General features: G+C 38.4%; 1 protein-coding gene across 2 annotated transcripts in view; it reads right to left on the bottom strand.

Moving 5' to 3' along the window:
• LOC114265111 (serine/threonine-protein kinase TOR) overlaps positions 1–13,443 on the bottom strand; it is a 63,258-nt gene that overhangs the window by 4,235 nt on the left and 45,580 nt on the right. For both annotated transcript variants that reach the window (XM_028205853.2, XM_028205854.2), the window contains exons 36-48: positions 11,547–11,615; positions 11,347–11,457; positions 10,787–10,927; positions 10,567–10,695; positions 10,257–10,416; positions 9,935–10,149; positions 8,827–9,033; positions 5,779–5,892; positions 5,499–5,702; positions 4,999–5,079; positions 1,126–1,200; positions 978–1,044; positions 731–891 (exon numbers count right to left, since the gene is read on the bottom strand). In XM_028205853.2, the coding sequence (XP_028061654.2) occupies positions 731–891; positions 978–1,044; positions 1,126–1,200; positions 4,999–5,079; positions 5,499–5,702; positions 5,779–5,892; positions 8,827–9,033; positions 9,935–10,149; positions 10,257–10,416; positions 10,567–10,695; positions 10,787–10,927; positions 11,347–11,457; positions 11,547–11,615 (1,734 nt within the window). The remainder of the gene's footprint in view (positions 1–730; positions 892–977; positions 1,045–1,125; positions 1,201–4,998; positions 5,080–5,498; positions 5,703–5,778; positions 5,893–8,826; positions 9,034–9,934; positions 10,150–10,256; positions 10,417–10,566; positions 10,696–10,786; positions 10,928–11,346; positions 11,458–11,546; positions 11,616–13,443) is intronic.

The raw sequence follows: 13,443 nt of genomic DNA, 5'->3' as shown, positions 1-13,443 counted from the left end.
AATAAAAATTAAGTAGTATTGAATCAAATAGACTAAGAAAAACAAACTAGGAAACAAGCATTCAAATATTGCGGTAATTTAAGAAAATTAAATAGTCGGAAAAACAAACTTAGCTTTAGCGGAGTATAAGAAGGGTAAGATGATTGCAACTTTATCCCAATTTCTAGAGAAATTATTTTTGTGACTCGAATCCGCTCCACCAGGGATGCTAACGACAAACCTTATCATTCGACTAAGCTACTCTTTTGAATTCTTAATCTATTTTCATTTCCAATTTTGTTAAATATTTTTTCTTCACTTTTTATGCATTATTGTACACTGTAAAGTATTTTGTTATAAAATTCTTCTTCTTCTTCACCTTCTTTTTTGATAAAATACAAAACTTTTACCATCAAGTTTTCTATTGCATAATATTATATGTACATTTTACATAGAGTATTATATTTTTCACAATATATTCACTTCTTTTTAATAGAATATAGGTTCATTTTGTGTATACTTTATAAGAAATATTTATTTAAATTAAATTATTATGTAATTTGTCTTTTTCGGTAGGATCTTACGATCCTCGATCCGATTCTACGATCCGATCCTATAAACACCTCTAACGATCCAACGTAGGATCCCGATTTTAACAACATTCTGTGCCTTAGAATCCTCGCAACATGGAGAACACCACCACCCACTAGCACATAGTATAGCAGGCAGTCTATCAGAAAAGAGGAAAAACCTGCATGACTCGTTCATCTTGGCGTAAATCTTCATGCCCCTTAAGGAGGAAGGCATAATCTTCTCCATCACTCCCATGAATTGTCAATTTCCGTGGTCGCTGTTTAGATGTTATGATAACAAGCTCAGGTGCAAATGATGCAATTGTAACCAGTGGAGAATCTGAAGTATCGAAAAATAGTGCACATCAATGCATTGAAGAGACAGAACCCGATTTAAGTCTAATCAAACCATAACCCAGATTTTACCTGCTCGGTAAGTGCCAGGAACAGCAAGCTCCAAATTTTGGCACTCTACCAATTCAGGGGAAACAGACTGGTTATGCAAAAGGATAAGAGGTTAGTGTCAGAGTAGCAACATATGTGAATCAAACATGAAGACAGATATGATTCTTGCCTGCAGGTCCAGGCTAGTGAGAGTTTGAAGCTGCTTTTCTATCCGTCTGAAGACATGATAATACAGATCCCATGCCTGGTTGAAAAATAAACTTCAAATTGTCAAGGAAACAGATTAAAAAAATAAGTAGTTCCCTAGGTAACTAGGTGTGCCATGCACGCAAGTTCAAACACAGAACATTAACAAAAAATTCTATTGCATTTACATACCAATATGAAGGACATTGTATTTCTGCTCTTTTACTTATATATGTTTACTTTTATTCCAAATTAAATAACTAGTGTATGAATCAACTTATTTCCCAAACTACAGATAACATAAAAAATGGATGCTGCAGAAACAAAGACTTCTTAAAAGAAATCTGAAAATAACTGATGTATTATTATTGATTGATGTATTACAAGATTGATTAATTACAATTCCTATACAATCTATATATAGAAGAAAATGTGGTAGTAGGTGTAGTGGAGGTGATAGTGGGTTAGGTGAAGTGGAGTGTGTGGTGAAGTGGAGGTAGGTGAAGTGGAGTGTGTAGTGGAGTAGGTGAAGGTAAAGATGGGAAATTCTAACAGCCCCCCGCAAACTCAAGGAGGAGAGAAATTAACCAACTTGAGTTTGGAGAGAGTAACAAAACAAGAAAATACATAAAAATAAAAAAGGATAGGAGACACTGTATGGTCGTGTCAGACCGTTGGTGAAGACACTGTATGGGGTGTCATAACGTTGTAGAGGACACTGTATGGTGGTGTCAGACCGATGTAGAAGACAGTTTATGGGGTCATGTCGGACCGTTGTAGAAGACAATGTTGTGACAGTTTACGGAGTCTTGCTGGACCCTTGTAGAAACTAACCGGAATCAATGTCGGGACAGTTTACAGAGTCTTGTCGGACCCATAAAGGAGCTAACCGGAATCAATGTCGGGACAGTTTACAGAGTCTTGTCGGACCCATAAAGGAGCTAACCGGAATCAATGTCGGGACAGTTTACAGAGTCTTGTCGGACCCATAAAGGAGCTAACCGGAATCAATGTCGGGACAGTTTACAGAGTCTTGTCGGACCCTTGTAAAAGTGGCACCCTCAAAAGGTGTGCCCAATTTTGTCAAAAGGCGTGCCATCAAAAGGCGTGCCCAATTCATCAAAAGGTGTGCCGGACATGATGGCGAGGCACGTGGGCGCCTTGGCTTGCGTGCCCGTTTGTCGGCTGGTGGTAAGAGGCGCGCGATGCGCGTGGCTGCCTCGGCTATTTAACCATGACAGAGCCTGAGGCCGAGGCAGAAGCAAAAACAAAAAACTGCGAAATCCTCTGTAAAACTCTTCGTTGTGCTGAGAGAGAGAGGCTGTAACACTGTTGTGCTGAGAGAGAAACTCTGTAATACGCTGTAACACTCTGTTGCCCAGAAAAATGGCCTCGTCCTCGTCTTCCCGTGGACTGCTCACCCTCTTTCCCGACCTCAACGAGTCAACGAGAGAGAGAACTGGTGCGGTGGCACTGGAACCTCAACCAAACACCGCTGGGTATACTCCGTTGAACTTTCCGATGCGGTCTGTGGAGCAAAGAATGGCAGTGCTCTCGGATGTGGAGGCCAATCAGTATACTTTGAAGGTATGTGTGGAAAGCATGACGGCGGTCACAAACCTGTCGAACCGGCTGCAGAGTAGGACAAATGAGGTGCAGCAATTAAACTCCCAGCTGGCTCTGCTCCAACGCATGTATAAGGATGCGCGAGCAGAGATAAGCGTGCTTAGGGCAGAAAACAAGGAGCTGAAGCGGAAGGCCACCGTGATGTTCCGATTTGGAGGGCCGCCATATGCTGCAGTGGAGGAGCAGGGAGTAGTGATCGTGCCCAGTGGAAGAGGAAACACGGAGGCAACACCGTCAAGGCCCGCTCAGGACGGAGGCAAGAAGAAAAGACCGGCGGCAGAGTAGAGAAGAAGTGAGGTCGATGTATGGCCGCTGCAGAAAAGAAAACAAAGCTTTTGTTGTTGTTTTTTTTTTTTTTTTTTTTTTTTTTTTTTGATGTTGTAAAATGGTGATCGGGGTTGATCCCGAATTGAATAAAATGAGTGTATTGTGCAAGTTCGTCGTCTGCCCTTTTTTTTTTCTTTTTTTTTTTTTTTTTTTTTTTTTTTAATAATAATAATAATAATAATAATAATAGGAGACAAGCCCACATGGGTGGCATTGTAGGGAAAACAGAGAATGTGAGCATTATTCTGTCTGGGTATTCCTCCCTGATCTTCAAGATCAAGAGGGTGCCCATGCCGGAGTGTAGAATTTCTTTGGTGAGGAAAGTGATGGGTTCGATGTCTCTCATGATCTCATCTTTTTTTTTTTTTTTTTTTGTCTTTCCACTTTCGGAAGTCAGGATCGTCCCACCTAGGGTATTTCGGAGAATCTTTGGTGCTCAAGGCTCTGGTGCTTTGGCCCGAGCAGGAAACGTCATCGTCGGGGCTAGTTGACTCGGCGGTGGCGGAGCAGAGTCGAATCGTCAATATACCGGAGGCGAACCGGTGGTGCTGCTGGAATCGGAGACGGAGAAGTGGAAACCTTCTGAGACACTGGCTCAGTTGTTGCCGGCGCCGGACTGACAGAAGACGAAGTTGTCAGGACGAAAGATCTGACCGTAGGGAACGGATCTGATACTGTCCATAGTGCCAGGCTCGAGATCCATGAGGACAGCACGAGGGACGTATCGTCCGGCGGCGGCTTCAGTGAAATAGACGTTGATCCTCTCGAGTTGGAGATCGGACGGTTCTCCTCCTTCGGGGGCCTTGTACGTGCCGTCGTGTTGAACGCCATGCTCGTCGCAGATCAATTCCAGAACTTGGAGCCGATTTGGTTACCGCATTGACCCCCCTGAATGTGTAAGATTTCCTCATCTTTTCTTCTTCTTGTTGTTGTTGTTTAGAGAGAGAAGAAGAGAGAGTGGTTCAAGATGCATTGGACAGAGTCATGGTGAACAGGACTACGGTGGTGGTGGCACATAGATTGTCCACAATCAAGAATGCAGATGTAATAGCAGTGGTTAAGAATGGTACTGTAAACTGGCAGAGTAGCCTTCATCCATGGATTTATGAGTAAAATCCCCATCGTGCTTCGGTTGGTGGTGGAAATATACCTGTTCAGGTGAATGATGGAAAGAGTGGACTAGGTTGAGGTCCGGCGGGCGGCCAAGGCGAGGTTGCCGCCCGCCGGTGAAGCGAGAAATACTAAGGTATTAACCTTGCTCTGATACCATGTAAAAATAACTGATGTATTATTATTGATTGATGTATTACAAGATTGATTAATTACAATTCCTATACAATCTATATATAGAAGAAAATGTGGTAGTAGGTGTAGTGGAGGTGATAGTGGGTTAGGTGAAGTGGAGTGTGTGGTGAAGTGGAGGTAGGTGAAGTGGAGTGTGTAGTGGAGTAGGTGAAGGTAAAGATGGGAAATTCTAACAAAATCAAAAGAGAAGCAAAAGGCTCCAAATCAAGAGCATCGACCAAGGAAAGTAGGTTTAGGTCCATGCCCAGCATAAAACTTTTCCAGGTGCAATGGAAGTTTTAATGACACCAGGATGACCAGTAGAAATGTAAGGAAAGGGTATAGATGAAGGAGTGAAGGCAAAAATGCAAAAACTTGAAGAGGGAAAAGAATACAAAATAGAAACATTAAAAAGATTACGTATGGCTGACCTTATACCATTCATGAGAATCTCGAGCAGTAATGATAGCTATATCATGATCACTACTAATTAAGAAATGCAGTGCCACAAGTAGAAACAATATGACAAACACGCAAATTTGAAGAAAATAAATAAATAACAATTCAAGTAAGACTGATAACTGAAGTTTTATTCTTCAAGTAGACAGATCGTTTCTACCTGAGTAAGTTCTGCATCTTTTCCAGTTTTCTTATATTTCATGCAGCATTCGTAGGCTTCCAATAATTCATGGTGGTATGCCTGAAATTCATATGAAGATGCAATATAAAATGATCAAGTTGATAAACAGTTTCTTCAATGAAGGGGTCTGTATATTAAAAGGTTTCAGCATTTAAAAAAAAAAAAATCTCCATTTCTTGATTCAGGGCAGGCAAGAAAGGAAGCATAGCATGCACGGCACTTCTTGCTCTTTAATAATGCTAGTGTGTCTGATGCTATATAAATTACTCTCGAGGTTGAACAGACATAGAAGCAATTAGCAAGCCCCACAGGATCTAAAATTGCATTTAAAAATGTAGATTGGACTATATAACAAAAAAAATGTTGCACAGTAAGACTATAGACCAAACACACACACACACACGCATATATATATATATATATATTTCAACTTGTATAGAATAAAATTTGGGTGGATTTTACGATAGTTAGAAAAATACCTGGATGAAAGCCTTCTCTTTCATGGTTGTGTTGTTTCTCATTGCCCCTTCCTCGAGGACTTCATGCAATGGCTCTAACACCTTCAGCATACCCTCAATGTTATGTTCACCGAAATATAAACGACTGGCTTCTTCCAGTGCCTCATGCCACATCTCATGCCAAAGTATTGCGACCCTGATTAACTCATTCGATACCAGTTGTGCCTTCAAAACAAGAACCTAATTGTCAGACCAATAAAATACGGCAAAAACAAACAACTTACTATAGCTATTGTTCCACCTGATCCACAAGTACACCACTATGCTGCCGAACTTTGTCAACCACTTCTTGAGCTGCAGCTTTACGTGTATTGCTTATTGATTTACATGCCACAAGAAGAGGGTACATAAGCGCCTGTGAAAGAAATTGAATTACTTTTGAAACATCTAAACGTTAACAAACATTATTCAGAGACAACCATGGGAACATCTAATGCAGAAGAAGAGCAGTGCATCAATTAACATCATTTTGTTAGAAACTTCGGAAATAATATTGCACAAATTGCATAAGAGAAAGTTAACGCACTTCAATAACAATAATATAAGTATTTTCACAAGAAGATGTCGAGTTAGGACACAATTTTAAGAAACCTTATACAAGAATTAAGTGAAAAAGCTGATGATGGGGCATAGCAAGCAAATTTGCCACATAAATTTAAAGGTGGTTTATTGATGCCACGCCATGTTTTTTGAGTGATAACAAATATCATAAGATCTGGATATCCCAAAAAAGGCTGGGGGCCTAGCGACAATCAGGAATCCTTGTCAATCCAAAGAAAAACATCCATGCCGGTGAGCCAAGTCTGAATTTATATTAGCTCTAAGTCAATCTGCCACTGGTCAATGTAGAATGTTTTGTCACCTTTTAGAAGCCAACAGAATTTCAGTAATGGGCTTGAGATATTTAATACTTTTTTATATTGATCTTTAGTAGGTGTAGACTAGTATTAGTTCTAGTCTTAGTAACAAATATTCTATTTTGAAATTTTCGTTTTAGTAGGAGAGTAGTAGTAGTAGTAGTAGTAGTAGTACAACTGCTTACATATTATATTATATATGCATGTATTTTTGTAGATGTAAATTTTCTATTTAATTAGACCTCAGTTTAAAGAATTTGAGATTGTTTTTGTGTGACAAAACTTAACAGCTGCAAGAATAAAGCCCAATGCTCTAAGAAAGAATTCTATGTTCTTCTCTTTTTTCTTTCCTCCAGTTTGTACTTGTTGCCAAGAAGACTCTAGGAAACAATTCAAATGAGCTTTAATCAGGCCTAGCTCGAGTAGCTTGGTTTTTTATAGTGTATATAAGCTTATTGAGCCGAGTTCGAGCCAAGCTCATAAAACTAATGAGCTTCAAAATATGTTCAAACTTGACTTGTTTATGTTAGTACTATGACTAGCATAGGTTGGAAATTTCATGACTGTAATGCGCACCTTAGGTAGAGCCCAAGCCACTACCTCTTTGGAGAGCACATTGGACTATAAGTGTTCTTCTTCAACACAGAAGAAGCTATGGGAAAGCTTAATCAATGCAGAGATTTCTTTGAAAAAAGATGGAGCCAGGAAGATCTTAAGGAGTGGACAATGATGCCATCTTGGTTGACCAATAATGAAGATTGGTTGACCAGGTGTCTTAGGCCATTGGAACCAGCCAAATAGGTTGGTTGACTTGGTTGAAACCAGGTTCTTAGGCTTTAGTTACAACCTACATAGGGTTGAGCATGCAGAAGCATGGGACGGCCATTGAGAAGTCTAGAGCAAGGTATTCCTCTGCAGTAGGCTACAGACCAACCTGAAAAGGAAATGGACTGACCCACAATGACTTCTCTACTTAAGATCCATGTGTCTGTGGGCAGACCATCACATGCAGTGTGTCAGCTGATAAAGGTGAGGTTAAAAAAAGAAAAAAAGAAAAGAAAAGGAGAGAAGCTATTAGACTAGCTGTTATTTGTCGCTCTATAAATGCCAAGGTTCTTAACATGTGAACTTGATGAGTATGACACTCGGACACAAACTTGCACCCGACACCAGGTATTAATTCATAGTCATAAATTAAGAGAGACAGCAACCTACAAATATATATATATATATATATATATGTAGTCTTGTTGTTCATCAGAGTAAAGTTTTTGAGATTTTGTGTGAAGTTATGTGATGCTTTGTGCAGTTTTACCTTAGGCGGTTGTTCTGTTCCTATTCACAATGCACTATTCCCAGGATACTGTTCACAGTCCCCTAAAGGAGAGTCTTTCATCCCAAAAAAACGCTAGCCAATTAATTCCTAATCAACTTAACCACTTTACTACCTATTAATCTTTCATTTAACCACTAAAAGCTTAAATTACTTGTCATCTAGGCCTCAAATAGCCTCAAATTTTGAAATCCAGCAAGCTAACACTTGTGGAACATAACCAATTTTAGCTCTTCTACAAATCGTAGGACTTGTATTCTACCTTTTAAAACCCCAATCCTAGAATCTATTCCTAACCTAAACTCGCCACAAACCCGTTTTCCATCAACAACCACCTATGTTTGATGACACAATTAGGCATCAAATTATATCATTCAGTGCAACAGTCATTACATGGGTGTGATAACAATAATCACTGCTTTCATAATGCCCAATCACGTGGAAGATAAATATGGAAGATAAATATGGAAATTCAGTTAAAAAGGATAGCAGAGAGACTCAAACTATTATTGAATGCTTAAAGTGCTCAGTTGAAGGTAGTTTTCAAATTAATTTAAAAAATCTTTCTTTTTTTTTAAATTAAAATTTAAGCACTAAAATATTTCAGCATTTAAAATTCAATACTAAAATCTTTAGTACTTAACTTTTAGCTTTATGAAACAATCCTAGACTAGTTACTAATTTAACATTAGCTAGTATAATCTTAGTATGAATTCTTAGGGGATGGTTCATACTTCAACCTTGAATAATTTCACCCATCAAGTAAATCACCCAAAAGCTTCAGTGGTGACCCACAGAGAGAGAGAGAGAGCCAGGATGCAATTCAAAACAGAAATCTAAGAATGCAATGTCTTGATCATGAAATTTTATTGCTCAAGAGAAAACAAAAAACATTTAACAACAATAACAATCAAGAGACAAAACCAAGTCAAAGAAACATAGTACTTTCTTTTCCATTAATTATTTAGATAGATGCATACTATAAATCTCTATTAGAAAAAACAAAATTCATAAAACAAAATCTAGTAAGGACAAATTGCCAAAGGTAACACAAGAATATTATGATTCTGAAATTATGAATTGAGGAAAAATGACAAACCTGTGGATGGCTCTGGCCAATTCGCACTAAAAGTGATTGTATAAGTTCTCTCACAGCATGGTTGTTTGAATGTATCCTAGCAATTATCTGAGGCAAAACAGCCAACCAAGTGTTGATATTAACATGTTCAAATCCCTTTTGCAATGCCATTTGAACCTCTGCTGTAGCTCCATGGTTGAACCACAATGTGAGAAGACGAAGTATATCCTGAAACCCAAAAGAACAAAAGGAGAAAGGTCAATTAAAATAAGAGGATTGTACTTAATGAACTAAATAAACAGAACATGCTCCAGATGTAATTCACATGTCAGTTGTGATTCAAGACAGAATTCAATGGATCTCTGAGAAGTAGAGAGATGCACCTTGAAAAGTATGTGTTGTGTATGTCCATATCAATTAAATTAATATACATGAACATATTTATGTGTTTGCAAGAAGTAACCTGAGGTTTGCCAGGGTCAATTGACTTCAAAATCAAGACCCCCCCATATATTTTGTTCAAATGGATATAGTATCTACAGATGCATAACCTCCTACTTGATTTAAAAGAGTTCTCATTTAATGAAATTGGTTAGTGATCAATGCAGTAGAGTGAGATGAATGATATAGTGTCAACCATATTTCATCGAATAAAACACAAGTTGCTGGAGAAGAAGTGCATTGTATTTGTCTCGTCCCAGGTCATAAACTTTACGAGTGCAACCCTACAAAAGTAGAGAGGCCAGAATTTGGCTGTGACATGCTACTGCTAATTAAGGTTATGCCTTCCATCTTACAGATTCTCAACCTCTGCATCTACTCTTATCCACAAATGCACCTGAAGGCAGTAACACAAACAAACTCCAGTGGATACTTGATAGAAGGGGAAAAAGTGCAAGAAGATGACTTGGATTTCTCACAGAGAAACAAAGGAAAATGGACTCAGCCAATGGAAAATGTGAGGAGTTTAAGAGGAAAAAGTGCAAGAAGATGACTTGGATTTCTCACAGAGAAACAAAGGAAAATGGACTCAGCCGATGCATAATGTGATGAGTTTATAACTAGTAGTCCACACAACTAGGATGACTTTTATATCGCATTGAACATGTAGATCAAGGGACATGGTTACCTGTAAACTGTCATCCACACCCTTTGCATTAGCAGCACATGCTATGGAGTGAAAGTATCCAGTGACTGCCGCAACAACAAACTGTGCTGCAATAGTAGGAAAACCTCTTACAGTATAAATAGACATCACTGCAGTATTAAATAGAGCCCATGAATGCCATGCTTCTGCCCACTTTGATGCGTAGTGAGTGGCATTTCTGAATGCATTCAAGATTTCTGCAAAGATTGCAAATTAATGATCACAAAGATAGTCACACGAGGAAAAATCATCGGCTGAAGAGAAGAGATGGAAAAGAACAAAGAAAATTCATCAAGATGATTGCCTTCTATAGAATCATCATCCAGTAAAGGAGAAAGTGCCCACTGCCAAGTTCCAAGTTCGAGATATACTTGGGCAATAAGCGGAACATTTGACACACCCAATAAACCAGTTGATGTAACTGGTTCAATGTTAGGTGAGGTTGAAATCTCTATGGCTAGATCCTGCAGCATACAACAAAGTAGGAGGAAGGAATTATTATAATAAAGCACATCAATACTGAAAAATACTAGGATAAATACACACTTTCAAGTATTCATTATTTCCAATAAGAAACAGTGATGCAAACCTAAATGGAAAAAATCATAGCATACCTGCAGTTTAGCGAAGGCTTCCCTGCGCTTATGGTCCTCTCCAAGTGACCATTGGTATTTTAAGTATGCTAGCATCACTTGCGGAGGACCATGATACCGTATATTTTCAAGGCATGTTTCAGGGTCAAACTGAATGATAAAGAGCAAAGTCAACAGTCACACAGGCAGAAAAGTAAACTGAACACCGAAAGAGCATCCACATTAGTTTTCAAAGACTGACCCGTAGAAGTTTAATTAATGTAGATTTAGCCTGACTAATTCGGCCACTTTTTTGGCAAAGAGAAGCAAACTTAATCCAAGTATCAATGTCTTCTTTAGGTGGCAGTACAAGTGCCCTAACTGCCAAAAGTGCTTGCCAAACCTGTGCTTTCAAGATGTCAATTATTATGATGGCACAAACATAAGAATCCCACACATGAAGCATAGACAGCTAAAATTCAATAAAAAAAATTGTGAAGAAACACTAAAGATACGACAGCTCTTACAAAGCACATGGTTTTAGTCATACATTCTTATTCAAACTCACTAGCTATATACAATTTTAGTTTTTTTAGCACCATATTGTCAAAGCAAATTTTCATATCACCCATTAGACCTGACTACAAGAGTGAAAGCTATGTACAAAATGCAAATTAAATCCCACTAAATCAACAGATGGGTGTCCAGCTTCTTTGTCCACTTAAACCATGTGCACATGTGGTTCTCCCTCTATTATTGCTTTTTCAATGTGTACTTATGCATTGGTGCTTTGAACAGAGTAAAGATCAGAAGCATATTTACCTCTACATTTCGTTTTGCACCTTGTATGCGCTCATTCCACATATTACGTATGAGTGCACGTCGCCCGTCAGCGACAGTGTTTCCCACAGGAAGAGTACAGTAATCAATGACCTGTTGAAACACAAATTTTCTCCATTGTGATCCGAGTGGAGCATACTTGCTAAAAAGAAAAGTGTATTCAGAAAATAAATAGAGCAAACCTCCTCTAATTCTGACAGCTGTTGAACACGAACCATATTGCTGTATGCACGATCATAGCTCTCTAGAACCTGAAGAACAAAAATACTAAAGATTGACACATCATATATTATTGCACAATTGAATTCTCTACATTGCCCCGATTTCTCAGCAAACTAAACAAGAAGCACAGGTGGGATAAGCAGATACTCAGATTAAAACAAACAGTTCAACAAGCATACTGCCACAAATTTGCACCCAGCCTTCTACAAAATTTTAGAGCATACATCATTTAGGTCTTCCACAAATTTAAACAGCCCCCCCCCCCCCCCCCCCCCCCCCGCGGGGGGGCGCCCTGTTCTCAAAATTAGCATGCTTTGTCTCGGTGAAGGATCTCCTGTCCTTCCTGTAATACATCCTAATACCATTTCAGCTTATATTGGGGTAATAGGTACAAAACACTATAACACGAACTACTTAGTATTCAAAGGCTATCAAGAAAAAGTTTTAAAATATCATGTTCAATATTAGTTTCACTTACAAAACTTTACCCATAACTAAAATTTAAAATTACACTAGCACCATGCACTAAACTAGTAAATATTTGCTTGATGCTTCAATAGCTGATGTAGAGAAAACCTCCAGCATAGTGCATGTGAGTTATAGCAGAAGATTCATTCTTCCATGTTTGAGATCTGATTCCAAGTCATTGCTAATGTACATTTTCTGAAACTTAACCGAAATTCTTACAATTTGAAAAAACTTATAAATGACAGCCAAAACGAGATCAATATTAATCATGAACAAGTCTACATTCTGAGGTCTCAATCTCAGCCAATATCAATGTCCCTTTTTCAAATGTCAAATCAATGGCAGGAGTCCAGGAAAATCTCTCACTCCTATGTCAACAAAGTTTTACAAGTACCCCTCTCATTTTACACACTCACATTGTAAGGGGTATATTGCAAAAACCACAGTTGTCTCAGATTTGGGGCACTTTAAGTTACACTTTGCCCCCCTCAACTATCAAATTGTCAGTATAACCAAACAAATAGACAACTTAAATTTCCCATTCTAACCTAAGGGCTTTAAAAACATTCTTTGTGCACTACTGTTTGCTGTGCATTTCAATGGCACAAAAATAATCCCAAAATGTCAGCATAGGAAAATATATCAGGAGCCATCGATTAACAACTATAAATAATAAAAAAAATGGTGGCAAGTTGAGTTGCGTCGGGAAGTGCAAGATTGGGAGGTAGGTCAGTTGTTGGATTTGCTGGGCTTTTTGTATGGGCTTAAGTTTGGAGGGGTGGGTGAGGATACTCTTAGGTGGGAGTGCCAGAAGTCCAAAGGGGTATTTTCTGTATCTTCTTTTTACCATGGGCTTACGGGTGGGGCTGGGGTGACATTTCCATGGAAGAATGTTTGGGTGGTGGGTTGTCTGTCCAAAGTCACTTTCTTTGTGTGGACAGCAATGTTAGGCCATATTTTGACGATTGATACCACCATTGTCATTAGCGTTATAGGCACCATTGTTGCCTCCATCACCACCATCATCAACTCACTATCACAATATAAAATTTAAAAATAATAATTTTCAAATTTAATATTATAACTTGTTTTAATTCAACACTTAAATTTTTATCAAAGAACTTTTCAGTTTAAAAAATTCAGCTTTAAGCTTTCAGTACTTAATTTTTAGTATTCAGTTTCAATTTTATCAAACACCACTGAAATGTGCATCTAAAGTCATCTACATTGATGATGTCAGCATATCAATTTAATCATGTTTTATTAAATTCTCAATAATGCTCACAGAGAAAGAGTAGAACAATCTTGAATAATGGTTTGAATGTATCCAATTAAGCCGATACCTTGTATGTTTGGTTAAAAAAAATAGTAAAAACCATTGTCGTAATC

This window comes from Camellia sinensis, chromosome 12, assembly GCF_055761805.1.
Source record: "Camellia sinensis isolate YWXY chromosome 12, ASM5576180v1, whole genome shotgun sequence".
Taxonomy (NCBI): Eukaryota; Viridiplantae; Streptophyta; class Magnoliopsida; order Ericales; family Theaceae; genus Camellia; species Camellia sinensis.
The sequence above is the reverse complement of the archived record's forward strand: the minus strand, read 5'-3'. Positions and strand labels throughout refer to the sequence as shown.